The sequence below is a fragment of the Camponotus floridanus genome, unplaced genomic scaffold (genome assembly GCF_003227725.1).
Source record: "Camponotus floridanus strain SB8 unplaced genomic scaffold, Cflo_v7.5 scaffold24, whole genome shotgun sequence".
Lineage (NCBI taxonomy): Eukaryota > Metazoa > Arthropoda > Insecta > Hymenoptera > Formicidae > Camponotus > Camponotus floridanus.
The window spans coordinates 516,202-542,795 of record NW_020229370.1 but is presented as its reverse complement, the minus strand read 5'-3'; the positions used below and the strand labels follow the sequence as shown (position 1 = coordinate 542,795).

The following is a 26,594-nucleotide window of genomic DNA, read 5'->3' as shown; positions in this document are numbered from 1 at the left end:
TTTGTAGAGATGTTTTATAATTCTATGTTTGATATTTTTCATATCTACTATCACACACACTTATGTTGCATGTCTATTTTAAGATAGACTTATTGAAATGCTATTTGTGCTTTTATCAGCAAATGGAAATTAACCAAGATGTATTTACCAAATATTATGTGTGATCAATGTATATATAATATATATATATATATATATATATATATATCTATTTATAATTTCACTTCTCAATATTATTCAATATATATAAAAAAATCCCTCGAGATGAGAGATTTCTTGAAAACGATTATATAGATAATCCATGCAGCTTTCACTACATTTTCTATCTATTTTATTTAAATGGCACATTGAATATACATCATTTTGCTTAGAGATTATTTTTAGGATTGTAATTCTGTTGTAACTGGCATTAAAACTTTATATGGATTCAAAATGCCATTTGGATCCATCAGTTTCTTCAAATCATACATCATTGCAATCTCAGAAGAGGTTTTACTCATATGAAGATATTTAGTCTTCTTGAAACCAATGCCATGTTCAGCGCTAATGCTACCCTGGCATTGTGATACATATTCAAAGATAAATGGCTCCAATTGTGCAGCTACATCCACATAATATTCTGGTATAGAAACCTGTACATGGATATTTCCATCCCCTGAAAATATAATAGAAGGAAGTTATTCATGAATAACTAATTATAAATTTCATTTTTAAATCTCATTATCATTATATATTTATAAATACCTAAATGGCCATAACCACTAATTCTAATAATGCGAGGATCGCGTAATCGGTCTCGAAGCACCTCGACGACTTTGTAAAACGATGTAAAAGGTAAGGAAATATCATACTTGAAGACATAACCATCACGCAGAACGCCCTCGCTGATTCTTTCTCTAAGTCCCCATATATTCTGATAAAAAAATTCAATTTAGTAAATTAAATTTTTAATATGGAAAACAATCAAGTTAAAAAATGTTCTTTAAAGCTTTAAATATAATTTTTTTATTTGAAAAGATTCAAATATAATAACTAAATATGAATATTTAAATGAAAATTTATAGTACATAAAATCAACAATAAAGCGTTTTTTAAATTTTAAATTTTTTAAATTTTCTAGTTTACGTACATTAATTTTTGCTGTTTCATTAGTCAAAGTGCCATCTTCAATGATATCATTATTCATTGCTTTCTCCACAAAAGAGGAGAGTTTCTCCTCATCATGGGCCAAATGACTACCAGAAGTTTCAATAAGCATGTAAAATTCGTGACCATTCTCATAACTTGTCAAAGGATTTTTCATGTCCAGATTGTTAATGGAGACGTCTATAGATAATCGATCCATCATTTCACAGGAGGACAAAATCTCTCCTAGTTCGCGCTTTGCTAAATGATATGTTTTCAATACTTTATCAAAGCTAGCCAATCCTGCAAGAATTATTACATAATTGTAATTGAAAATTAAATGTTACTAGCAAAACTTTGTAATAAGAAAAAATTATGCTATGCAATTCATATACTAAATCTGGCAATATATATATATATATATATATATATATATATATATATATATATATATATATATTTATGTGTATGCATGTGTATATATACATATTATCAAACTATTTTCCAAATATTATCAACTTATAATACCTAATAATATTTACTTTTATAATACCTAGAAATGCAAGGTGTACAGCTTTTGGCAAAGGTGGACACTGTATAACTACTTTTGTTACAATCCCCAATGTACCTTCGGATCCAATAAACAAATGTTTAAGGTGATATCCAGTATTATTCTTCTTTAGCGTATTCAGTGCATCTACAACGTCACCGTTTGCTTTTACCTGAATAAATAATTATTGTATTACTTTTTTATACATAGGTTTTTTTCTCTAACTAATTTAAAGAATCCAAAGTTCTTGAAAATAATTTAAGAATTAAGAATATATCAGAAAAAAGATTTAAAAAAAGATATACACATAAATCTATAAAAAAATCGTCATAAAAATCGTGATAAAATTTATGAAACACAAAATAATAAACAATTTTCGAATAATAATTTTCGCGACTCATACTTACTGCTTCGACTCCCAAGATATTGCCGTGAAGATTACCATAACGTAGCAGGCGCAGTCCCCCCGCATTAGTGGAGACGCATCCACCAATTAAGCAGCTGCCTTTAGCTCCAAGATCCAAAGGCATCATCAACCCGACCGTGGTCAAATGATTCTCCAAATTCTCGAGAACGCAGCCAGCTTCGCACGTCAATACACCTGATACAAGGGAAGTGTTTGCGTTTTTTTAATATAATGATAGCAAGTGAAAAATGAATAGTCATACAGTCTATATTATTTTTTAAAATTATTTAACAAGAAAAAATATATCTCATCACGACATTATTTACTATTTTTTCAAACGTATAAATTTTTCCAAAGGACATATGCTAGTAAGTTAAAATTAAAATAAAATTAAAATAAAAAAATAATTATTAATAGATACTGATAGGAGCATGCACAGCATACATTTTCGGAATTTTCTAGCAAACATTTAATTATTTCGTATTATCAACTACAATAAAATTCTTAGCTTTAATTATCATTTAATGTTTCTAATCTAAAAAGCAATACTATATTATTTCATAAAAAATTGAATTATAATTATATATTAATTAAATTTTTTCAATGCTTAGATAAGCCAAAATAATATTAATAGACTTAATTACAATGTAATTCGAGATTTTTATCTTGTTTGTTTTAGAGCAATTTTTGAAGATAGTTCTACCCGCCAATTCATTCGTATCCAGGATCTTATTCATAGACTTCATGGAGATCACGATCTCGTCGAAGACCGGATTGCTACCTCCAACTAGACCAGTATTTCCGCTTTGTGGAACAACCGCTAATCGCCTGGTGTTGCAATATTTCAATATAGCAGAAACTTCCTCGGTAGATTTTGGCTTAAGCACACATCGACTGGCACCTGTACTTAATATCAAAACCACATCTCTTAAACAAAGGACTTATATTTCAAAATGTGTAGAACATACAGCAATACGTTTTTTCTAGTTATTACGTGGATTATGATCAAACTTCTAATATTTCTATCTTTTTTTTAAAATAATTAAAAAAACATTTCTACAAAATTGTATACAATACTTCAAACTAATTTCCATCTTTTCAAAATTTGAAAAAAAGTTTTGTACAGATACTAATGATCCCAATATTAAAAATCCTCGCACATTTACCTCTGACGGTACTTGGAAAATCTATGTTATAACTCTCGCACTCATCTGGATCCGTGATAAGACGATTAGGACCCAGCAATGAATCGAAGAAACGAATGTCCGTGGTCGAGATCGTGTTGTAAGGTCCGCGTTGCATTTTGTATCTGATTGACGTTAATTCGGGCTTCGTTGAATAGTATCGATGCGTGCCCGCGATATTCCGTGGACATCGAATAATGTTGTTGCATCGTCGAAGCACGATGCTTGTTAAAGTGTTTCGCATCGTTTTTATTTCTTTACAATAAGTTTATCCTGAAAAAATCAGCGAAATGCAATTTTAAATATCTGTATTTTTAATTAAACATAATTAGACAAATCAATTAGTACATTTTGCTTTAATAATCTTGAAATAAAACTAAAACAAATATGTATATTAGATAAAAGATAAGGATGTTCCATTTTAAATTTATCTGAAAGATGAAAGAAAAGTTAAAAAATAATATTGCTTTAAAAAAGCAGTTGAGAATATAAAAACAATATATTTTTTTATTCATAACTCTTTATTTCTTAAGAACAAGAGTTTTTTTAAATGTGCCATTTAGCAAATTTTTATATAGCATTTTTATATATGTTACCCTAAATTTAAAAAATATTGATAAAAGCAGGTATTTTAAAATTTTATGTTTATATTACATACAATGTAATATAAACATACACATTAAATTCATTAAACATCATCTTAAATAATTTGAAGAAAAAATATTTTTTCATTTAATTATAGAGAGATGATATATTTTGAACTAAATAAATATAAAACTTTTAAAATTTTACAGAAAAATTTATCGAAAATCTAATTGTTCATACAGAAATATTTATACATTTATAATGAATAATATAATTATAATGAATTCATAATTATAATGAAATAATGTTATATTATTATTAAAATCAAAAATATTTATAAAACGAAAATTAATTGCAAAGACAGTTACGTACAATATTCGAGGTTTCCATAGAAGTTATAAAATATTGCTATGTAGATAATTTAAGTAGATATTAATTATGTGTTATACAATTGCAATAAATGAAAATTTATGTAAGTAATCCATAATTTTGAATTCGCGGGTATTTATCGACATAATGAATTCTAATTTACCGACATGAAACTACTGCCATCTGTAGACCATTTACCTTTTTTATCGACTCAATTCTTTTATCTCGCGAGAATAAACTCACCCTTCAAAATCGAATATGTATAATGGATCGCTTCATACAATGTATTAATTATCTAATGGATTTTGAACAAAAAGTTCTCAAAAATGACAACGACTTTCATCGTTTGATCGTATCGTTGTACATGATCGCATACAATACTATTATAATTGAACATAATTTGCATTATCATACAATCGTCTCTCAAATCGTTTCATATATATACTTAATCATAAATCTCTCTAGATATTGAGCGCAAAATTTACATTGCAAAAAAACTGTATTATGCTAATATAAAGCATTTATTAGCTGGATACAGCATCCAAAAAAATATGTATGCTTTAGCTCATATTTCAAGATTGATTATTCATATGCATTATATACTAATTGTATGAAATTTAAAATATGTAACTCTTTATATTATGTATTTAGTATTTGAAACTATTTTTCAATTTTGAAAGCGATTTCATTGTTTCAAGAATTGTCAGAAACATGAGACTCTGAGAAAATAAACAAAAAATACTATATATAGAGATACACAGATAAGTTCCGACAACAAGAATAAATATTTATATCGAATCAAATAGATCGAAGATATGTTTATCTTCCATTTCAACAATTTTCAATTTTTGTGGCATAGAATTAAAGGTAAATAAGAAAAATGTAATTTAAAAAAACAAATCCAAATATTTATTCTTATGTATCTATATCTCGATCGTCGATTTCCGAATTTACGAATGAGTAGACATTTTATTCGCTAAATTGGAATTTAAACGTCCCTCTACATTCTTCGACATTTCTTTCGCAGGTCATCCCGTTATAATAATCATCACGATAACAGCTAATTGCGGCACGATAAGAGGAACACGACGTAGCATGAATATAAGGATTGTGCAAAACAACCGCCGTCTGTCGCAATAATGTGAGAAGAACATTAACACCGCTATCCGTACCGGCGGTCACAGTGATTAAGGCGTGGCTATCTTAGCGTGCCTATTTATAGCCGGATGTGCATACGGCGGTGTGCCTTTCACGCGCGCGCGATCGTGCAGAAAATCCAATTCGTCGTTGAAATTCATTTATAAAATCGCACGCATTTTTTGCGCTTACCCTGTCGCGCTCATCACGATGTGTAATGGCGCATCATGGCCGGGGGCGGTGCGATTTTTCGAGATAAGAACCGAAATTGGGTCACGTTCGCGCAAAATCGCGCCCGTAAAATTTGAGAGACTGCAATAAGTAATCTCCCGCAGACACTCGTCTCTCTCCTCGTGGATCTCCTCCGACATCTGGCTGTCATAGGGCATTAATTTTCGTCTTAATGACGGTTTTTTTAAAAGGGGATTTATGACACGAATCCTTAGGGATCTCCCGTGAATCGACATTAAATCACCATTTTTGTTAGTCGACCTACAATTTTTAAAATATACGTTTCGAAGTTAAGCGAACAAATAAGCTTTCGTTTACTCGTCTAGTCTCGACAGATGTAATGAATAATTTATGTAAATATGCAAGTATATATTAATTAATTGATGAATTTTTATTATTGATATCATGTTTTCTAAAATTCAACCGATCATCGTACATGATTAGAATAACGTTATGATAATTCTAAGAAGCTTTCCTCTTTCTCAGTTTACTATAAATATTGAAAAATACCGATAGATAATGTGCGATCAAATTTCTTTTATCAGGGCGTTATTAAACTGGTTATCTTGATTTGCTCCATGTATAATGATCTCTTATTGTCTTGTCTTTTTATTATTATAATGTCTCATTGTGTAACTCCCTGTTATTATTTATTCTGAAAATGTAAAATTGCATATAAAATTGCATCTTTCTCTAAGTCTCAATTTTTTAAACATTTCTGCAAACCCCCAATAAAATTCGTTAAACGTCAAAACGTATATTTAAATGAAAAAGCAGCTTACCTCTCTTATAAAATCTAATAACTTAAGATTACATTTTAATTTGTACTAATGATTATCGTCTTCTACACAACAAAGCGATTATCGTCTTCTGGACAACGAAGAGGTCGAGATATCGCGCTTTCTCTCTGATGATTGTGATTCCTGACTATTTTTATCGAAGAGTCGCGCTACGTATTTCTCGAACAGCGACTGCAATTTTAACGCCTCTTATCCGCGACAATTGCATACGGGGTCAATGTCGTGCTGCTTTGCGAATCGGTGCAGAATGCGGTTTTGGATCACTCCGATATCGAATTAAACACGAATTAAACTAGATACGAAATTGACGCTTAGCAATAATTTTGCTTGAAATTGCATTTTTTTTCGTTAAAGAATCGCTCGTAGGAAAACCTTGTCACGCTTTTAAAAATGATTTATTATTTTTGCGTCCTTCGAAATATCCTTCATAACTTTTTACTTCGCATAGATTGTGTTTTCTATTCGCGCTAATATCGATATAAAATTATTATAATTGAATAAAAAAAAAAGAGGCGAGAGGCAAAAAAGATGCATGTGGAAAATTATTTCTTTTTCGTAAAAGGAAATTCGAACAGGAAAGCAAACGAAATGCTTTGTGCATTACGATCATAATTATTTCTATTTTTATCTCCGTTTTTACTCGCTTATTCGATATTGTCCTCACATTTATCGCTTCAGTCATCCATCCATATCTTTTCACAAAGATTTTGAACAGTCTTTTTAGCCTCGAAGCAGACAACAGACATAAGTCGTTATCTTTGTGAGAGTCAATAAAAAATGAGACATTTTGAAATGCTAATTTCCAAAATATTTAATAATATTTGATATATATAATTATTTATAATTATCGTTTTTTTTTTATATTCTTTAGATATCTCTCTGCAATGATATCGGGTCACTCGAGATATAAATCACATTTATGGGGTGTACATCTTTCTCTTTCTCACAAAGGCTTTATTCTGTCCATATAATCCCAGATAAATTACCATGCATATTGTATTCAAAATAATGATCGGATTACAGTTTTTCGATCAATCGTGAAGTTTTTGGGTCGTGTATTGCATACACGTTTGTAATCATATTTTCGTAATTTTTTAATCGATCTCGCGAATTGACTTTCGCGATTGATGACAATTCGACTCGCTCATTAGATCATTTCCGCGACCGCGTCGAGGAAAGGCGTTATTAAGAATTTAATTTTAGCATTGGCCGATGGCTCCCCGCTGGTAGAAAATAGAAGGATCGATGGTGCTTAATCCAGTCGCTGAAATCTTAAGTGTCCGATCGATAAAACCCGTCGCGTCGTCACTTAAGCCCGGCATCACGACACAGGAGTAACTTGGATTCATTCCTGAAATTCGGAGAACATGCTGTTCCAAGGGGAAGAGTACCGTTCGCGCGAAATGCCACTCGCCTAGAAGCATCGTTAAAATCCCATTAGGCCTTTTTTAAAGGAAGTAGTACAATGAAAATACATGAATCCTTACGGGGAATTTAACGCACAACTATCTTTTACAAATATAAAAGTCCACTAATAATAAAGATCGAAATTAGTTGGCTTTGAAAGGACACCTCGCCCTTCAGTCATCCATCCATATCTTTTCACAAAGATTTTGAACAGTCTTTTTAGCCTCGAAGAAGACCACAGACTATTGTTATCTTTGTGAAAGTCAATAAAAAATGAGTCATTTTGGAATCTTTAGGATTATTTAAAATAAGACTTTATGAGTGAAAAAATATACACAGATAATATTTCAAACAATCGTTAAATAACTTTCAAATAATAAATTCTCTGAAATAATTTGAAAGAGATCGATTAAAACAAGGATTTTCATGAATTAAATTTCGGGGAATTGATTGGATGACAAAACTAAATTATTCCACTAATTTTCAGATAAAATTTCTCTCGAAATTTTAATTTTTTTTAAACTTAATTATGCACAAAATTATGATGCGAAAAATTAAAAAGTAACACAAAAAATAATCTCCTTTAAAATTTTTCTAAAGAAAAATTGATTCCAAATTGGTTAAGAGGATACATCTTTAAAAGGACATCTAATAGTTTTGGATGCTATATGGATGTGTGTGCATATGTGTGCTTGCATATCATTCTCGACACACATTCGTACACTCACATACCCACACACATACATACACATAATCTCTTTTACCATAAATACTAATCTATGATATTGGCTCATTGCCATAATTTTTTTTAAGATAAAATATAAAGCGATGTTACAGATTAATCCATATAACAAAAGAGACTGTGTGAACATATAAGCCAAGTTTCATACGTTTTCAGGGACGTCTTGGAAGGATCGTGTCTGGTCTGTTAATCCCTAATCGGTCGTGTAGAATAGTTGGAATATTATAGCGACCCTACCCAAATGCAATGCGTGAAGAATGCGATGTAAAAGACCGTAAGATATACACGGAGTAGTATATCTCTCTTCTTAGTCATCAATCTATCAAAGTTCAATTTGATTATTACTTATAAATGTTATTTATTAATTATACATTTAATTAGTTAATTGTATATTTTATTTTAAATTAAATCGCAAGAGGGAGTCGTGTAATATTATCAATGTTCCTTATTTTAATCAATCTAGTACAGGAAAGAAACATTATGACATTATACGAATTACATGCGACGTTAATTGTGGCAGTTAAAAAAAATATAACAATATTAATCTACACGTGATAAACATGCGTGTAGATAATGAGGAGCAATCTTATCGCTCGTACGACACGATATTACAAATCGAATATCGTGATACCCGATGAAGACTGTCCGGTGCCCTCGTGCGCGCTGACCCAACGGATCTGTCATGGCACTCGCGCGACAATTACACCTCGCCCCCTTTCGCTAAGGCTGCTTCCATTTTCTCGACGTTAATTCGAGGACCGATCGGACGGACATCGGATATATTATAATCTACAGCGAATCTTTCAATGGGGAACCCTCCTACTCCTGCCCCCTCTCCGTCATGTATCACCGAACGATACGCGGCGGTATATTATCGGTCGGGGGACATTGTGGGGGGGAAAAAGAGGTCAGAGGGGGTGAGAGAGGGAAGAGGCGGCGAGTGTGGGAAGGAGGAGATGGCAGTAAACCGAGGCAACGTAGAGAGAGGGAAGCGCGATGGACATACGGAGAGCGAGAGGAAGAAAGAATGGCCCGGTGAGCGAGGAAGAGAAGGGAAGCGAATGTCGAGGGGGATCGGGAAGAGCACGCGGAGTGGGAAGGGAACCAATCGTCGCGACGACTTAAGCGTCGTGCGCGCGCGCGCGCGCGGCCTTTATTTCTACGATGGATGTACACGTCTGTACGTGCAAGTGTGCGCGCGAGTCGCCCAGTACATGTCACTGGCCGAGCCAACACGTACGCCCGCACACACGTACGAACGTAGCGTCCCAACCGAGATCACACACGCGCACCGACGTGCGCGCGCTTAAATTCACGGCATCGACCGCGTATCGTTGTGTGCGGGGCTATATCGAGAGCCATGAACGACGAGAAGGCATGCGACGCGGCGAGCGAGCGCGCCAGACGAAGATAGTCAGTGCCCCAGAGGCAGCGCGGCGCATGCGCCCTGCTCCGGGAAGACGCCACACGCGACGTCCGCGCCGACCAGACCAATTCCTCCGGGTGGTAGCCCGAATCATTAACTTGTTTCCGTGGCAACCCGCTGCGACGCGCGCCATTGGCCGGCAGCTTCCCCCACCCGCGCGCCCCCACGCTCCGACGATCGGACGGTAAACTACGACGCGAGGATACGCTCTTTCGCTCGCAGCACGATATAAGCGTGGACTATAGCGCGCCCCCTCCCCCCTCTCTCCCCTCCCTTTCGTCCATCCGTCGACTCGACCCTCGTCGACCGACACACGCGTACCCGCGCGCGGATGTGCGCGCGTGTACGTGTGACGCACACATACACGCGTGCGTTTATATAGGGCTGTTTACTGGGATTGGTACAACCGCGCGACTCTTCCTACCCTACGCGCGATACGTCCTACCGTCGTGTCTCGCGTCGAAATCCGAGACCGGTATTGGGAGATGAACGATAAATCGGTTGCACGCTTCACGTCGGTGTGTCTCTTCTCTCCCTCTTTCTCTCTGTCTTTTTTTTTTTTCGGCTCTCGCAACCCGCCGGAGAATTCCATCAAGGCGGAATCACCGTCTGCGCAGGGATGGGGCACCCAAGGGGGGACTTTTCGGAGGTTCTCCCGATTAATCATTCGAGAGAAAAATGAAACGTTCGTGTAAAATAACTCGCGATACTAACGGTATTTTACCATATTGGCAAAATGTAGAGGGGAGGGGGAAGATTCTTTTTTAAGGGCCGAAATAACGAGAGATTCGCGCGTCCTTGATCCAACGAGAGAGCCTCGGGCGAAACGGGATGCATTATGCATGGGAGGCCTCGGCATCAAAATTGGAGCTTTCCACAAGAGCCCCGGTGGAAGCGCCATACGTTTCGCGTCAAGGACGCGAGACGCTTATATATATATATATTTTTTTTTTTAAGATTCGCTCGAGCATCTCATCGCGTTAGAAGAAAAAAGCGACAAACACACTCGTGCACACCGATTGTGGCGGAAAATGTCTGCGAGAGTTGCGATGAACCAATCGCATGCGGCTCGTGAGTCCTCGAGTTTCGAGCCGGGAAGCATAAACTCGGCTTAGAGAAATCGCGCCAGGGACGTGATCGTACCTTCGTGGAGCCCCGCGCTAAACTTATCGAACGCTATTATTACGTTGGTATTTTATCAAGTAAATATTATCCAGTATTTCACTTATTACGACTAGATTAACAAAAAATAATATCATGTTTCCACGATTTAGATTAGACACAACAAAAGTAGTCTTACTAAATGTCAATTTAAATACTATAAATGCTAAAAAAAGCTGTACACGATGTAAAATTATATAGACATATTTCAATGTGTTTTGTGTGAATTTATTCTGTTATATAATAAAATTTTATGAGGGAGAAAGGAAACATATGTCACCAAAACGAGATGTTTTTCATGTATCAAACTTTTTTTTAAATTTGTTTCGTTACTGAAAGTGGCCATTGTTATACGAAGCCTTTCATGCGAGAAAAAAAGGTCAAGCAATCTCTTTGAAACAGTAGACATTTTTCCAGTTTCCTCCGCCTTTTAGATCCAGGAGGTCCAATGATAATGGAGGATCCACACACACACACACACACACACACATACACACTCAAAACTTTGTAGTTAAAATTCCTTCAGAGCCAGAGATAGATATTTTATAATTAAACAAATACAATTTCATTTTTTGTCATGTTTTTCATATTTATCAAAATTTCTTCAAAGACAGATATCTTATAATTAAAAAAATACAGTCATGTTTTGAAAAAAAAAAAAAAAAAAACGTATCATATATAATTTTTTCAATAGTAACAAAATTTATAACAGACGTTTCGATACTGGTACATGAGACTTTTTTGATACTGCAATCGTGTGATAATATTCATTTTAATATAGCTGGATATTTTAATTACGATCGTGACAATATTGTTTTCATTTATGCAATAAACAGTATTAACATTCCGAATTAGTAATAGTATCACGTCATGATTATATGACTTGTCAATATATGAAACGATACATGCAATAATATATATTTATATGAGATAAATAATGTATTTATATATTTTTTAGTCGTGCAATTATTACTATATAAAATTGTTCGATATTTATTAACTATTGACTAACTATTGATCATATAAATACAAGTGTATTACGCAACAGAAATTTCTTATTCATGTTTCTTGTGTGTGTTGCAATAATAGATTACTATCTAATCTTTTTGGGAGAATTTGTCCTCTCTTTCGTATCCTGAATAAAACACGATCTCCTTTAATAGGAAACAGTTAATTTTTCTATATTAATTACATATCTTTATAGAATCTTAAATCTTGCGTAAGACATGATATATGTAAAATTAATGTATTGTACGCGTTCAGATTACTAAATACAGATTATTAAATTATATAAATTACAGATATATATAGACAAAAACCATCTCAAATGGAGTTTTCACTTATACCTTTACTTACTAAATGAAACAATATTACTCAAAGGACAATTTTAATAATATTAATGCACAACAACATAATGAAACAACGTAACATGCAAACATAATTACTCTTTAATGTTAATAAAATGCATCGATAACGGATTAAATATAAATATGACAGGACAAAACGAAGGAGAAAAGATGATCGATATAATTTCTAAAGAAAAGAGACAAGAAAAGAAACTTTTTAAGAAAAAAAATGTTGCATCTTCGCAAGATAAAATATGGAGCAGGGCGCCCGGAAAGGTTCGTACAACTCTGACCGCGTTATACTGTGAAATATGGTACGGACTATAGACCCGTGTACGTATAGAAACGAGCGGTTCGCGTGTGTGCGTACGGCGACTGGGTGCGATAGGTGGCGACGAGTGAGGAAGAGAGAGCGAGAGAACGTTAGAGTAGAGAGTACCGTTAGCGAGCATGCGCCTATAGCCACTATATCTGATGGCTCCGCCTTTCTCGGCGCGGACGATGCCTTTGGGATTTGTCCCCCGTCGAACCAATCAGAGAGCGCGGGATCGGGGAGCGACGCGCGGCGAGGGGACGGAAACGGATGGGGATAGTCGCTTCGGGGACGCGCGGGCACAACGGAGGAGGTAGTTGTGTTATACCGTGTGGTAGAGCAGGGAGGTAGCCAGCCAGCCAGCCAGCCAGCAGTAGCAGAAACGGATAACGAGAACTCTGCGAGAACGCAGCTTACGAGATCCCGTGACTGCGGCAGCGAGGCTTTTTTTTCCCGCCTGACGTTGCGCGGTGGAAAATAGTGAAATTGTGAAAAGTGAAAACGCGAACGGACGAAAACGCCGTTGGCATCGCGCGCTGCGACGACGGGGCAAAGTGTGGTGTCGGTACACGCACGCACACACACGCGCGCGTCCGCGCGCGCGCGCGCCCTCGCACACCCGCGCGAGCCTATTCGAAACGTGCTTCATAGGTGTGACTGCGCAGTCGCCATGTGAGTACCTGAATAAAGCAAGATGTCCGTGGCCGAGGCTTCCCTCGATTCGTGGTGGCGTCGTTGTAGTAGTAGTAGTAATAGTAATAGTAGTAGTCGTCTTGTCTTGAGTTTACACACTTCCCTCGTTACGCTTTCCGTGCATGATACGTGAAAAATTACTCGCTTACGTTCCCGATCAGTATCCCCGTGTCGTCGCGACGCGTTTTGCTCGATACACGTCCGCATGTTCTATCTCCCTTACCCTCTCCGGTCGCCGCGTCCCTTTCTCCGTCCGTTTCGTCTCGCTCTACCCGTCCCGTCGTTTCTCCGAACGGTGCTTAATTTTGTAATTCAATATGTCGGCGCTATAACACCGCCGCCCCGGATTCGCACGAGGGACGGACTGCGGACCGGATACGTGCGTGCTTACGTGCGTGCGTGCGTGCCGTTTTATTATCGCCTTGATTCCCGGCGTCTCTCTCTCTCTCTCTTTCTTTCCTCTCGTTTCGACGAAGAAACGTGTTCTCTCTCCTCACGCACGCGGAATCGCGCGCTTCTTGAATATCGTGTTATTGTTATTTATTATTGTTACAACACATTCGCCCGTTATATATTGCCATAAGAGGGAGAGAGAGAGAGAGAAAAAAGGAAAGAGATCCATGTTGTCAGCCGTCCCCCTGGCACAGTTGTTCGCCCTTCCCTGCATCCCCCCTCCCTCCTGCTTTATTTCTTTCTCCTCCACCTCTCCTTTTCGCTAACCCGCCTTTCAATCGTATTTTTCGCTCTCCTCGTCCCTCCCCCCGCCGGTTTTCCATCCCCTCCGTTCCTCGCTTCCTATCAACGCGGCACTAATTATGGTGGGTATATGGGTTGGGGCGACATTTTGTTCGTGCGCCCGCGCGCGCACACGCACCACGCACGCACGCACCACGCACACGAAAATGTACGTACATCGCCGTCGTCCCGCGTTTTGTACCGGATCGATATCCACGCGCGATAGTTTTTATTCGAGTGACGGGATATATAGAACTCTGCTTTACCGCGCGAGATGATCGGCGTCAAATTTTTTTTTCCATTTTTCTTTCTCTTTTTCTCTCTTTTTTTTCTCTCTCGTCCTCCTTCCTTTCTCTCTTTGCCTTTCCCTACGAAGCGCGCGGCATTTTCTTCCTTTTTTCCCCTCATCAGGAGGAATATCGAACTCTGGCATTATAGACGGATATGCTTCGAACGTACCAAATCACCTTTTATACATACGCGTATTGACATTCCATGTTCCAGTTTCATTGCAAAATCTGTATTCAATTCCGAGAGACACACATTGAGCTGTCTCTATCATTTAACGAAAAGAAACTGAAGAGACGATATTAGATTTGTTTCTCGTAGCTCAATTTTCTTCACTAGTCTATAATAAAAAATATATATTTATTTAGAAATTAGAGAAAAGACAAAGGTACAAGTTCCTACAAAGAGCAACCCTATTAAAAATCTCTTGAATTATGCTCTATCAAGAATTAAGAATTTTCTGAGAATTCACTCAAGTACAGATAATAAGATCTTACTCTTTTCATGCAGACTTTATCTTGTTTTGCATATCAATTAAAAACATATTTAATGTTGAGAATCTCCCTTTAAAAAAAAACAATGTCAAACTGATCAAAGAATTTATAAATAAAATATAGTTTTCTAATTATGAGCAAAATTTATTTAAAAGGAGTATTAAATTTTAAATATTTTGGAGTATTAAATGTCAATATATGTTTTGTATTTTGCGTAGAACATGCTTAATTAAGTTACTTTCATATTTATGAGAACAGAGATTGATTATATTTCTCAGTAATATGCTATCATTGGCATACAACATATTGATTCTTATTTATAGATGCTTATATTCTAGACTAGAAAATAAACTTCCGATAACATTTAACTTTGTTACAATAGTATTAAATTTGCGCATCTCAATATTATTTTTAACATATGCTTTTACATTCAAAATGAAACAGGAATATATGTATTATCTTTTCGAGGGAAAGGCAAAAAGAAAGGAATCATGCAGTTAAAATAAATTAAATAAATTAAATAAAAACAATTTTGATGTTTTAATATTACTATATTATAATACTTCAATCAGGTTTGAGCGAAATGATGAAGTTAGAGTGAAAAATATGCATGTACGTAAGAGGAGTATTCAGGCTATCAATTGTGAACAGAGATTATAATATTTTTGTAATACTTTACACAGTATATCTGTATTCTTCTGACAATATTTGCTGAAATCGCTACTTCCGCTATACATTAAAAAGAATTTAAAAGACTCGAGTGTTTTGAGATACTCAGCATTATTCTTATCACACATAGCCAACGTAACAAAATTTCATAGCGAATAATTGCTGTTACAAATACGTATCGATTAACATGGAAAAGTCGCCTTCGTATAAAATATCGACATGATTTTTACGTTGAATGTAACTCTTGGCATATATGATATAATTCTGACGTTACATGATAATCATGGTATATCTAACATAACCTATCAATTGTGTTTTATATTGTATTTCGGTTACTTAATTTCCGAAACGATAAAGCCGTGTGAAAATACCTCGTTGATAATGAAATTCGATCGAACGATGAAGCACCATGATATTAATAATGCCGATAAATTGACCTGTATTTCGAGTAGATCGGTGAAACCGCACACATGTCTTTCTTTCTCGGAATTCACTTGTACATGCGATCGTCTCGCGCGATTATTTTACGATAACGAGAGAGCACCGACGAGAAATCGGTAATTTTTAAGAGACTTACTTTGTCAGAACGAAAAAAAGATTTCCGTGGACGTAAAAAAAAAAAATGTAGCGCACACCGTACACTTCACTCATCCACATCGAACTCGCAAGTCGCAATAGCCCCGCAGGCAATGATAATCGTCAAGTTCAAATCTCACAATGCAAATACGCGTATCTATGAAGGTTAAGGGGCGACATATGTATGCACGATTAATGGCTACCTCATATTTTTTGTATTTTTTTATTTTTATTTTTTTTAATATCCTGATTTGACTGTAAAATAGACACTCGCGATATATTTGTTAAAATGCAAATAAATAATGCTGTATGCAAAATAGAAATATGTTTAAATAAACATGTTGTATAAATAAATATAAATTTCATAGTTTCTGTATTATTACATATTACATGTGCATATTTATTACAAATGTTAAATGAAAATGAAATCTGCTCTTTCAAGGGAATTTAGAATGAATTGTAAAAAAAAATAAGAATTATATATATTTAGGAATATGTTGGGATATATTTAAAAATTAATTTTCCTTTTTATTTTTATATTACAGATGCAGTACGATGAAAAGAAAGTTATTTGAAAATAACTAATTTGAAGTTATTGTGAAAATAAATGTAAAATGGCAAAGAGAAAAGGTTACATATAAATGAACATTGTCAGTGCGAAAGAAAGATACTTCTATCTCTAAGAGAAAAGAAGTTTATCTAAGTTTGTACTCGAATTTTGCAAGAGTATAAGAAAACATGACAGATGTTAAACCGATTGGAATTTCACCGTCTCAATCACAACAACAGCAACAACAGTCACAGCAACAACAGCAATCGCAGCAACAACCTCAACAACAGCAAATAATGATTGCAACTCACGATTTGCAACAACAGCAAAATGTTCAGCAGTCGCAGCAGCAGCATGTACAGCAATCTCAGCAACCTCAACAGGTTCAACAGCCTCAACAAGTACAGCAACAACAAGTTCAACCTCAGCAGCAAATGCAGCAGCAGGTTCAATCGCAACAACAAATGCAGGTTCAGCAGCAGGTTCAGCAGCAGCAGCAACAGCAGCAGCAGCAACAACCACAGCAGCAGCAGCAGAATAATGGACCGCACAATGTTGTTCCTACTCAAGTTCAAGTGCAGCCACAGGTAGCTGCAAACATGTCTCAACAACAGGTAGTTATCCATTTGTAATTTTAATTCTTAAATATCTATAAATATTTTTTTATTATTTTTTCCATCTTGTTTTTGCAAATAGCTGCAGGGTGCTGTTGCAGTGTCAATGCAGCATCAGCAACAGGGAGTAGGTGGTGGAGTATCGATGACATTATCTGGTCAGCAAGGTGCAACTACTATTACTACAATGGCTGCGCATCCGCAGGCAGTCCAAGTGATTCAACAACCGATGCAGAGTCAAGCTTATCACTTGCAACAATTATATAATACTCAAGGCACGCCTTTATTGATGCCAGGAAATCTTGCGCTGCATCCAGCAGGCATAAATCCTTCTTCTATTCAGGTACAATTTAATTTGTTTAATCTCTACATCTTTTTATATCCGGTAATAAATCCGGTATATCCGGTGTGTCAAAAATTAATATGCTATATAATACTAGAATATTTCTCTCTCTTTTCTTCATTTTTTTCCTATTAGATTTGCGTTTTTCGATTTAAAGGAATAATATATATTTTGCAGGTGATAACAGCTGGAAAGCCATTTCAATCTGCAGCTCAATTAACTCCTCATATGCTAACAACGGCATCAAACCCTGGCCAAGGCGGTGGTCATCCCGGTGCAGGTGGCACCAAAGTCCAAGGATTCCCTACCGGCTATTTACCAGTACCCACATCTGCTACTCCTGGTGCTGGTCAAACATTGGTATTTGGCCAGCTTGGCGTATTAGGTTCACCACAACCGCCGCCTTCGTTACAACAGCAGCAGCAACAACAATCCGCGAATAAACAGGACCAGGTGCAAAAGGTGAACATAATGAAAAACTTATTCCTTGTTATTAGAATGTGTCACATATATTTATTCTTGAAAAATATTATTATTATATTATGCATATTTACACAATCTTTATTATCTTTATTATATTGCAAACAGTATACAGCTTGTACTGCTGGAACACCTTCTGGTGGAAGAGGTGGTGGTATGCAGTTTGCTCCTTGGCAATTTGCACCCCAAGTATGGACTGCTGGTTTACAACAACCAACTCTTCTCACTGCCGCGCCCAATCAGATATTCATTCGCGGTCCGACCCAACCGGACATGTTTATACAGAGTCCACAACCAATACAAACGCACAATGGTAAGTATTTTCGTTTCCTTATAGAAAAATCTTTTCAAAATTAAAATTTATATTAAAATTAAAATTTATTCTTATTTAAAATTTAAATTTATATTAAATTAAAATTTATTCTTATATTTTAAATATTTTTTTCAATAACATAATAAAAAAATTAATGCAGAGAATAATTGAATTATTTTATTATTGAATTAGCTCTTGCGACACAACAACAGATACAAGGTGTACAGCAGATAACAACGGCTAGCGGAAAACCTACCAAGGTAATGGATATTCAACAACAGCAATCCCAACAAGGTAAACCGAACACAGGCGCACAGCGGCCTTTGAGTATCCTGCCATCATCCTTACAGACAGTGCAATCTGCCAACATACGTGCTGCTAGTTCTGTTTCTACACAAACTGGAGTACAAGCTACGGTACAAGTACAGGTTACTATATTAACATTAGCACACAATAATCATGATTATTTTGAGTGCTATGGTAGTTTATTTGCTACAATGACATTGGAGTTACTTAGAGAATTACACATTTGTTAGCATAAAAGTAAAACTAATATTAAAATAATGTTAATAGGAAATTATCATATAATATTTTATCAAAATATTTAGAGTGGTAAGAGCGGTGGCGGTGGAGGAAAGGGCCGCGGCAAGCCAATGCAAACTCCACAGCAACAACAACAGCAGCAGCAACAAGCTCAACAATCAATACAGCATCAGCAAGTCTACATACAACAGAAACAACATACGCAGCAACAACAGCAATTGCAACAGCAATATCAACAACAAGTGCAATCCTCCCAACAACAAATACAACCTAAGCCTATTATAAGTAAGAACACTCATCTAAGTTAATATTTGAATAATATTTATATAACATAAATATGATTTAATATATTTATTTATATTTAATATATTGATTATTTATATTTAATATATTGATTATTTATATTTAATATATTGATTATTTATATTTAATATATTTAATATATTGATTGCCGAAATATAAAATTCATTCGATTGTCTCACAATGCAATTTATAGTTTTTAAATCGGACTACAATATTACGCGATAGCCAATGTGTTAATATCATGAATATTTAACAATATTTTAATATGGAAATTTTTATTACGTAGCAAATATGACATTGCAACAACAGCAACAATCCGGCGTTGTCTTGGGCACAGATCGTCCTATTATGCCGGTAGTCTCGGTAGGTAGTGTTGGAGTTGGAGTCGCCACTTCGCAAATGAATCAGGTGCCACAGTCTCCAATGTCGACAGTACAACAGCTTCCTTTACCGGTACTAATCGTTGAACTATGTTTATATTACTGATTTCATTAATTGACATTTCCGTATAAACATTCTTCTCGAAATGCAAAATTAAAAATTAAATGAAAAATTAAAGGATATCTTACTTTTTTAGGCCATCAATCCAACGATAATAAGTAATCAAATAGTGAATGGAGCGTCACAGGTTCAAGCAATGCCAATCGTGAATACGACCCAGGATCAGCCAACGCACGATAATACCAATCCAGCTATAATGATCACATCGCCAGATCGTAATCCACAAACTGAATGTTCGCTGATACTGCCATCTACTACAAATCTAGCTCCAATGACAACTGACGATAGTGTAAAATTAGTTATGAAGAAGGAAGACATGCCTGTACCTACAGAAGAAGTCGCGGCAGCAGCACCTCAAGCAGAAGCAACAGGTATCTAATCAATTTCTTATTAATAAATGACAAATTTATCGAATTCGATTGTACGAGATGAAGATACAAATCGGCATGTATATTAGATGGAGATCAATGTAAGACAGTGACAATGAAAGAGGACGAAATGATTGCTCCAAAGATGGAAGAAAAACAGTGCAATAATCCGTTAGCGGGGCTTGCCAATGCAGTCAACGCGATTACGAACGGTGTCATTGGCGATGAATCATCGAATGTGACGATTTCGACTCCAATCACAGTGAATAATAAACAAGCACCACCTAAAGCTATGGTGAAGCCACAAGTCCTTACTCATGTAATAGAAGGATTTGTGATACAAGAAGGTATAATATAATTGCATTTTCTTTCTCCCTTTTTCTTTCTTTCTCAAGTATTTCTCATATTACATTTCATTTACATGTTACGATATCAATATATTTTTCTTTTCATTTTTACAATAGCATCAGAACCGTTCGCGGTAAGTCAAGAAACTACCAATATTCTCAATCGAAGTAACACAGCTGCGGACAGGGAAGCTCACGAGGAACCTCCGAGTAAGTAAATTATTTTTATGAATGATCTCAACATTATATGCTTTAAATTTATTTTAATGCAAAATTTAAATTGTATGTATGTAGAGAAGAAACATTGTCCTAATTATTCGAATGAAGAAGATGGAGCTAATGGTCAAGTTAACAAATGCGAAAGCTGTGGCAATGTAATTGATGAGCAAAATGTCAAGCTCAAGAAAGAAAAACGTTTTTGCTCGTCGATGTGTGCAAAGAGGTGAACACTTATATCTTGTATATTAATAATATATGTCAAATGAATGTTTTCTTCAGTTATATTTTTGTAAATATTTGTTGTAAGTAATTCTAATGAAAAACTACATCGTTATCTATAGTAAAAAACGTGAAACACGAGATCGCGATGGTACAGAAAAACAGTGGACTGAGATAGAGACTGAAACTAAAACTGTCGATAATGACGTAACGAAGAAGAATGGTGAAGAGAGATCATTATCCACTACTACCACTTCTGTTGATGAATCACTGCCGAAAGTAAATCCAGTTAAATGGACGGTAATTAGATATTTTGATATTGTTACGTACATATATGTATATATATACGCGCGAAAAAAAATTAGTTTAACGCAAGCAACAAAATGTGTATTTTATGTGTATTTTTGTATAGGTGGGTGAAGTATGTGATTTTATACGTGGTCTACCGGGATGCGCCGATTACGCAGAGGACTTTGCTATTCAGGAGATTGATGGTCAAGCTCTTATGCTGTTGAAAGAAGACCATCTCATGTCGGCCATGAGCATCAAACTAGGTCCCGCATTAAAAATCGTCGCCAGAATCGATTCAATGCGCGTGGACTCGATATCGAACTCTAATCCTACATCGAACAATTCATAATTGTCTACCTATCAATAGCATCGTTTTCCAGATTGTCTCTAGCCTACGGGCTACAGGGTTTGTGCAAGTATTCAATTTTCAAATTAATAAGAATATAAAATTAAGGATTATAAGATTAGGATTTTTCAAGGCTACCACATTAGGCGATTTTTGGCGTCACTGTGGTATATCATCCAAAGTATACCCAGATTCTACCAGAACATTTTCGCGCGTTTGGTAGTTTGTGGTAGAGGCGTGGCTAGTCGTTTTGGTATCTAGCTGGTTGATACTATGCTATACCAAAAATGAAGCAGGATACAAAATATCATGTACCAGAATAAGCTTCGCCTTTACCAAAAACAACCTTGGTACATGTACCAAACTATCGTCAAAAATCGCCTATTATAAGCGATTTTCATGCCGCGCGTGAAGTAATTTACTCTTTCATAATCTATGAAAGATTTTTCGTTTAGCACTATAGTTACAGTACAAACTGTAAAATGTATTTTTCGTAAAGAAATCTTGACGAATCGGCAGCAATATCTACTTTTAATTTAGAATGTATGGGCGAATATATGTGTGTATGTATATGTGTATATATATACACACTCACACAAACAATACACAAACTACATATACAGATATGCATATGTATGTAGATCAATATTAATATTATTCGTTACTAAATTATAAAAATTATTTTGGATCTAAAAAAGGAAAAAAAAATGATTTTTTGCCACATTTAATGACTGCAAGTATATGAATTATACAAAGAGCAATGCATTTTTTGCATTAGATGGGATTTTTAAATACTATTTGAGTGAATGAAATAAGGATACATCAGCGTTTTTTTCAATATATAATATGTATAATATATATTCTTTGCTGTATAATAGATTGAAATGATTTGAACTCTTGATTATATACTTACGGTATATCTTCCAATAATACTGTTAGGGAAAAATTCATATGTATATATGTATGTGTATGTATATTTATTATATATACATATATATGTGTATATATATATATATATATATACATATATATTTATATATATATATATATATATATATATATTTATATATATATATATATATATATATTTATATATCAAATAAATAAATATAACGCATTTTATATTTACTCATATATAATTAAATGTCTTATATTTTTTATTTAACACATGTTCTATTATTCGTTATCTATATATCATTAAACATCAAAATATAGATTTCATTTTAAAATTATGCGCTGTAAAATTAAAGAAATTTTATGCGCTATATATAATATTATTATTTTGAAGATGATTATATTTTCATTATATTTATATATTTTTTCAATTGAATTCACTTTTTGTGTAAAACATAATCAAGTTCATTCCTTGTGTGAAAAATATGTAAATGCTATTACTTGGTGTAAAAAATACATCGCTTTCTGTATCATTAAAATAATAGCTTTACAATTAAATATGATTGAAGATAATTTGCGGTAATTTTTTGATATCTTATATAAAATGAAAATTTTTATAATCAATGGCACATTTTGATCTGCATACAAACACATACAAACACAGATACACACATATATCTGTATATGTAGTTTGTATCATATGTATATGTATATAATTTTCCTTTTTTTTCTTTTTTCTTTAGAACTGCGTTTTTGGTAATATACCTATTTTCACGCAAAGAATGGATTTATTTGAGAAAACACACATATATAAAACATAATCATCTTCAAAATAATAATGTTATATTAAGCGCATAAAATTTATTTAATTATAGCATATAATTTTGAAATGAAATTTATACTGATTAATATATTTAATGACATATTTTCAATGACATAATAAGAATATTTGTGAAATAACGTTTAATGACATATTTTCAATGACATAATAAGAATATTTGTGAAATAACGTATAAAGTATTTCATTTCATATATATATATATACACACACAAAAAATACACATGTCTATAAAAAAATAATCTATGAAAATTTTTCCAAAATGCACTATTGGAAAATATACTAAATGGATATACTGTCAAGAGTACAAATAATGTCCATTATACACAAAGAATATATTATATATAAAAAAAACAGGGATATACTGTTATATTGATGAACTGCTGCTTGTTGTCATTTGTTGTACTTTCGTAAATATGATTATGTTTTCATAAATGTAAGACTTCATGTGCATGTAAATGAATTGACCGACATGTGTAAATAGTAGATAAAATTTTTATTTGATATACACATTTTCTAATATACATTTTAATTATTGCTGACAATTGTCTTTCCATTATTTTTAAACTAATGAAAAGGAAAGAGTAATCATGTATGGAAAAACTTATAATTTTGTCACTAGTTGTACACTATCATGATGATAAAATAATAAGATAAAAAGAATTGTTACTATTTTTTAGTAAATATTATCTAAATGACGTGAAAGAAAAAACTCATATAATAAAATTTTCAAAAAATATTATTAAAAAAAATATATCATTAACATGCCATTGAAATTCGATGTAAATATATTTATTATGTATAAATTCATATAATTAATAATTTCGAAAATAACTAAACAGATTGCTGTTTTTATATATTTCTTGTAGGATTAATTAGTTTTATATCTATTTCAGTATTGTGCAAAACAAATGCGAGTGTATTAAATTTAATAGAACTCATTTTTTATGTTTGAATTAAACGGCGATTTATTATGCATTTTATACAAATGTTGTTAAATGTAAGTAGATGTTTTCTTATGCATAAGAGAACTTAGGGAAAGAAGACATGTTTGTATATAACGCTCATAGAAACATCACACATCACCATGTTTATTCTGTGCTCTATTTATGTCTACTAATAGAAAATAGAGTATATATAATGCAAGTTATATATATACATTCTCTTAACCATTGTATAAAAATGTGCATTTTACTCATAAAAATCTTTTATGTTAGTTCGGTTGCACCAGCAATATATTTATCAAATTCAGAGAATATCTGTTATTCTCTTCCAGATTGTAATGATTGAAAGTTTTTTGTTTTATGTTTCTGATAAAGCAAAAAATTTTTTTTATTAATTGATTATTGATAATTTGATGTAATGTAAATAAAATAAGAAAATCTGAGTAATGCTAACTGGTGCAATCGTTCCTTATAAATACAAATCTCGTAAATATTAAAATTCAGGCTACAATCTCAAGGTTCAAAATTTTGCACCAATTTCGACGAAGATAACTCAGGGCCCCAAATGTTTCACAATACATATATACTTTTTATACAATAGAAAAAGAAATAAACTCTACTGGCATAAAACTTTATTATTATTATTATTATTATGCATTAGAGGGAAAAGAGGTAAGATAATTAGAATGCAACTTTTCTGCTAAAACAAATATACTAAATATAAATCAATTCATTTCATAGAATGTTTATATGATAACTCAAATATTGTATTTTGTGATATACATTTTTTATAATTTTCATATTTTTGTAATTGATAGAGAGTGCCTTACATTTAATATAATTTTGGAAGATTGCATGTTAATTTTTTTACAAGTAATTTAAAATAATACTTGAGCTATGCTATCATTATAATAATTAATATTGTAATAAAGTATATTTCACTCGATATATTTGTATTTACCAAGATTATATTTATTATATGAAACATATAATAATATACACATCAGGTTTATTTATAGGTTCCCTGAGCATAATTTTTATAATATATTACATAAAGCTTATAATGTATATACGTAAAATTTATACAATATACACAAAGTATTTCTGATTCTTGGAAATAAATTGTTTTATATATTCCATTTCACATATTTCTAAGTCTTCTACTTTTCTCTCAATTATATGTCAGAGATTGCTTATATTAGTTGTATAACATTGTATCTTATGTTGACAATTCTATATTTGAAGAATCTTCTAAGCTTCTACCTTCAAGTAAGAGCTCGTCCTCAGCCAATTTCTTTTGTACCTCTTGCAAAGGTCGAACGTATCGAAAGTATTGATATACTTTATAACCGAGGTAAAGAGATGCGATTGCTGTGATACCCATACAAGTATTTACAAAGCCTCTGTGAAACTTATCATACATTCTCTCCTTTATTCTCTTTCTTCTCTGGGAAATTTCATCCATTGTGTGCTAATGGTTTGTTTATTCGTTGACAAAAATTCTCCCTTAAAATTCATTACATAAAAAAATATTATCACATCACACTTGTAAATTTATTTGTTCCTTTGAAATGGTAAATAACCTCACCTTACAAATTCAGTCTGAAAATATTAACATAGAATATCTATAATTTTGTTATACTTGTATGTAGTAAAGTAGCGCACTTGTATAAAAGATCTACTACTTAGTTCTTCATAAACGATAGATTATATTTTTTTTCTATTTTTTTTCAGTTTTTCAATCCACATTTGTGGATCAAAACACTGATTTTGCGGAAGCCGAATGCGACATAGTGTCACGATTTTCCACTATATGGCGCTATATACCGAAGCTGCCAGATCCCCGCGGGCGACGCGCGACGATTCTCGCTTCTCGATATCTCAATGCGTGCGACAACGTTAAATGTTTTTCCTTATAGCTTTTTATATTATGCATATATTTTTTAATTGATAAATATATTTTTTATCTGATAAATATTAATTTATTTAATATATCTTTTAAATGATAAATATATTTTACGTATTATACATTTATCAGTTGTAAGAAAATATCGATATATTTTTTCATGGGAAAAATTAAATGACATAATTTGTATAAACAACAAAAAATATATATATATATATTTTTTGTTATTGTTTGTATATATATATATATATATATATATATATATATATATTCTTTTTAAGAATTATACGATTTGATTTTTTAATATGAAAAGATATATCACAATATTTTCTTACAAT

At 33.5% G+C, this 26,594-nt stretch overlaps 2 protein-coding genes across 5 annotated transcripts; one reads left to right on the top strand and one right to left on the bottom strand.

The window, feature by feature from the left end:
- Positions 1-232: 232 nt before the first annotated feature.
- On the bottom strand, positions 233-16,416 carry LOC105250685 (D-2-hydroxyglutarate dehydrogenase, mitochondrial). Of its 4 annotated transcripts, none has more exons than XM_011256905.3 (8): positions 16,239-16,416; positions 3,248-3,538; positions 2,785-2,982; positions 2,083-2,276; positions 1,679-1,847; positions 1,130-1,428; positions 745-913; positions 233-655 (listed from the first exon to the last, which is right to left on the bottom strand). In XM_011256905.3, exons 2-8 carry the CDS (start codon positions 3,507-3,509, stop codon positions 381-383), a joined length of 1,566 nt encoding a protein of 521 aa, XP_011255207.1. In that variant the 5' UTR covers positions 3,510-3,538; positions 16,239-16,416; the 3' UTR covers positions 233-380. The 4 variants fall into 4 exon arrangements, with proteins under 4 accessions (XP_011255207.1, XP_025264713.1, XP_011255224.1 ...); XM_025408928.1 differs by lacking the exon at positions 16,239-16,416 and adding an exon at positions 16,099-16,232; XM_011256922.3 differs by lacking the exon at positions 16,239-16,416 and adding an exon at positions 16,033-16,100.
- LOC105250705 (mediator of RNA polymerase II transcription subunit 15) lies at positions 13,106-22,320 on the top strand. Its single transcript, XM_011256945.3, has 14 exons — positions 13,106-13,454; positions 16,783-17,401; positions 17,484-17,744; positions 17,922-18,206; positions 18,333-18,537; positions 18,730-18,965; positions 19,146-19,365; positions 19,670-19,836; positions 19,961-20,255; positions 20,342-20,599; positions 20,717-20,809; positions 20,894-21,041; positions 21,160-21,337; positions 21,450-22,320. The coding sequence occupies exons 2-14, from the start codon at positions 16,976-16,978 to the stop codon at positions 21,675-21,677; spliced, it is 3,000 nt and encodes a 999-aa protein (XP_011255247.1). The 5' UTR covers positions 13,106-13,454; positions 16,783-16,975; the 3' UTR covers positions 21,678-22,320.
- The last annotated feature ends 4,274 nt before the right edge of the window (positions 22,321-26,594 follow it).

Coding starts and splice junctions, on each gene's coding strand:
- LOC105250685 (XM_011256905.3), bottom strand. CDS start 3,509: ATGCGAAACACTTTAACAAGCATCGTGCTTCGACGATGCAACAACATT. Junction 1,429..1,678: donor TGTACACCTTGCATTTCTAG/GTATTATAAAAG, acceptor TAATTCTTGCAG/GATTGGCTAGCTTTGATAAA. Junction 914..1,129: donor ATGAAACAGCAAAAATTAAT/GTACGTAAACTA, acceptor TTTTTTTATCAG/AATATATGGGGACTTAGAGA.
- LOC105250705 (XM_011256945.3), top strand. CDS start 16,976: ATGACAGATGTTAAACCGATTGGAATTTCACCGTCTCAATCACAACAA. Junction 17,745..17,921: donor TAAATCCTTCTTCTATTCAG/GTACAATTTAAT, acceptor TATATTTTGCAG/GTGATAACAGCTGGAAAGCC. Junction 21,338..21,449: donor TAAATCCAGTTAAATGGACG/GTAATTAGATAT, acceptor ATTTTTGTATAG/GTGGGTGAAGTATGTGATTT.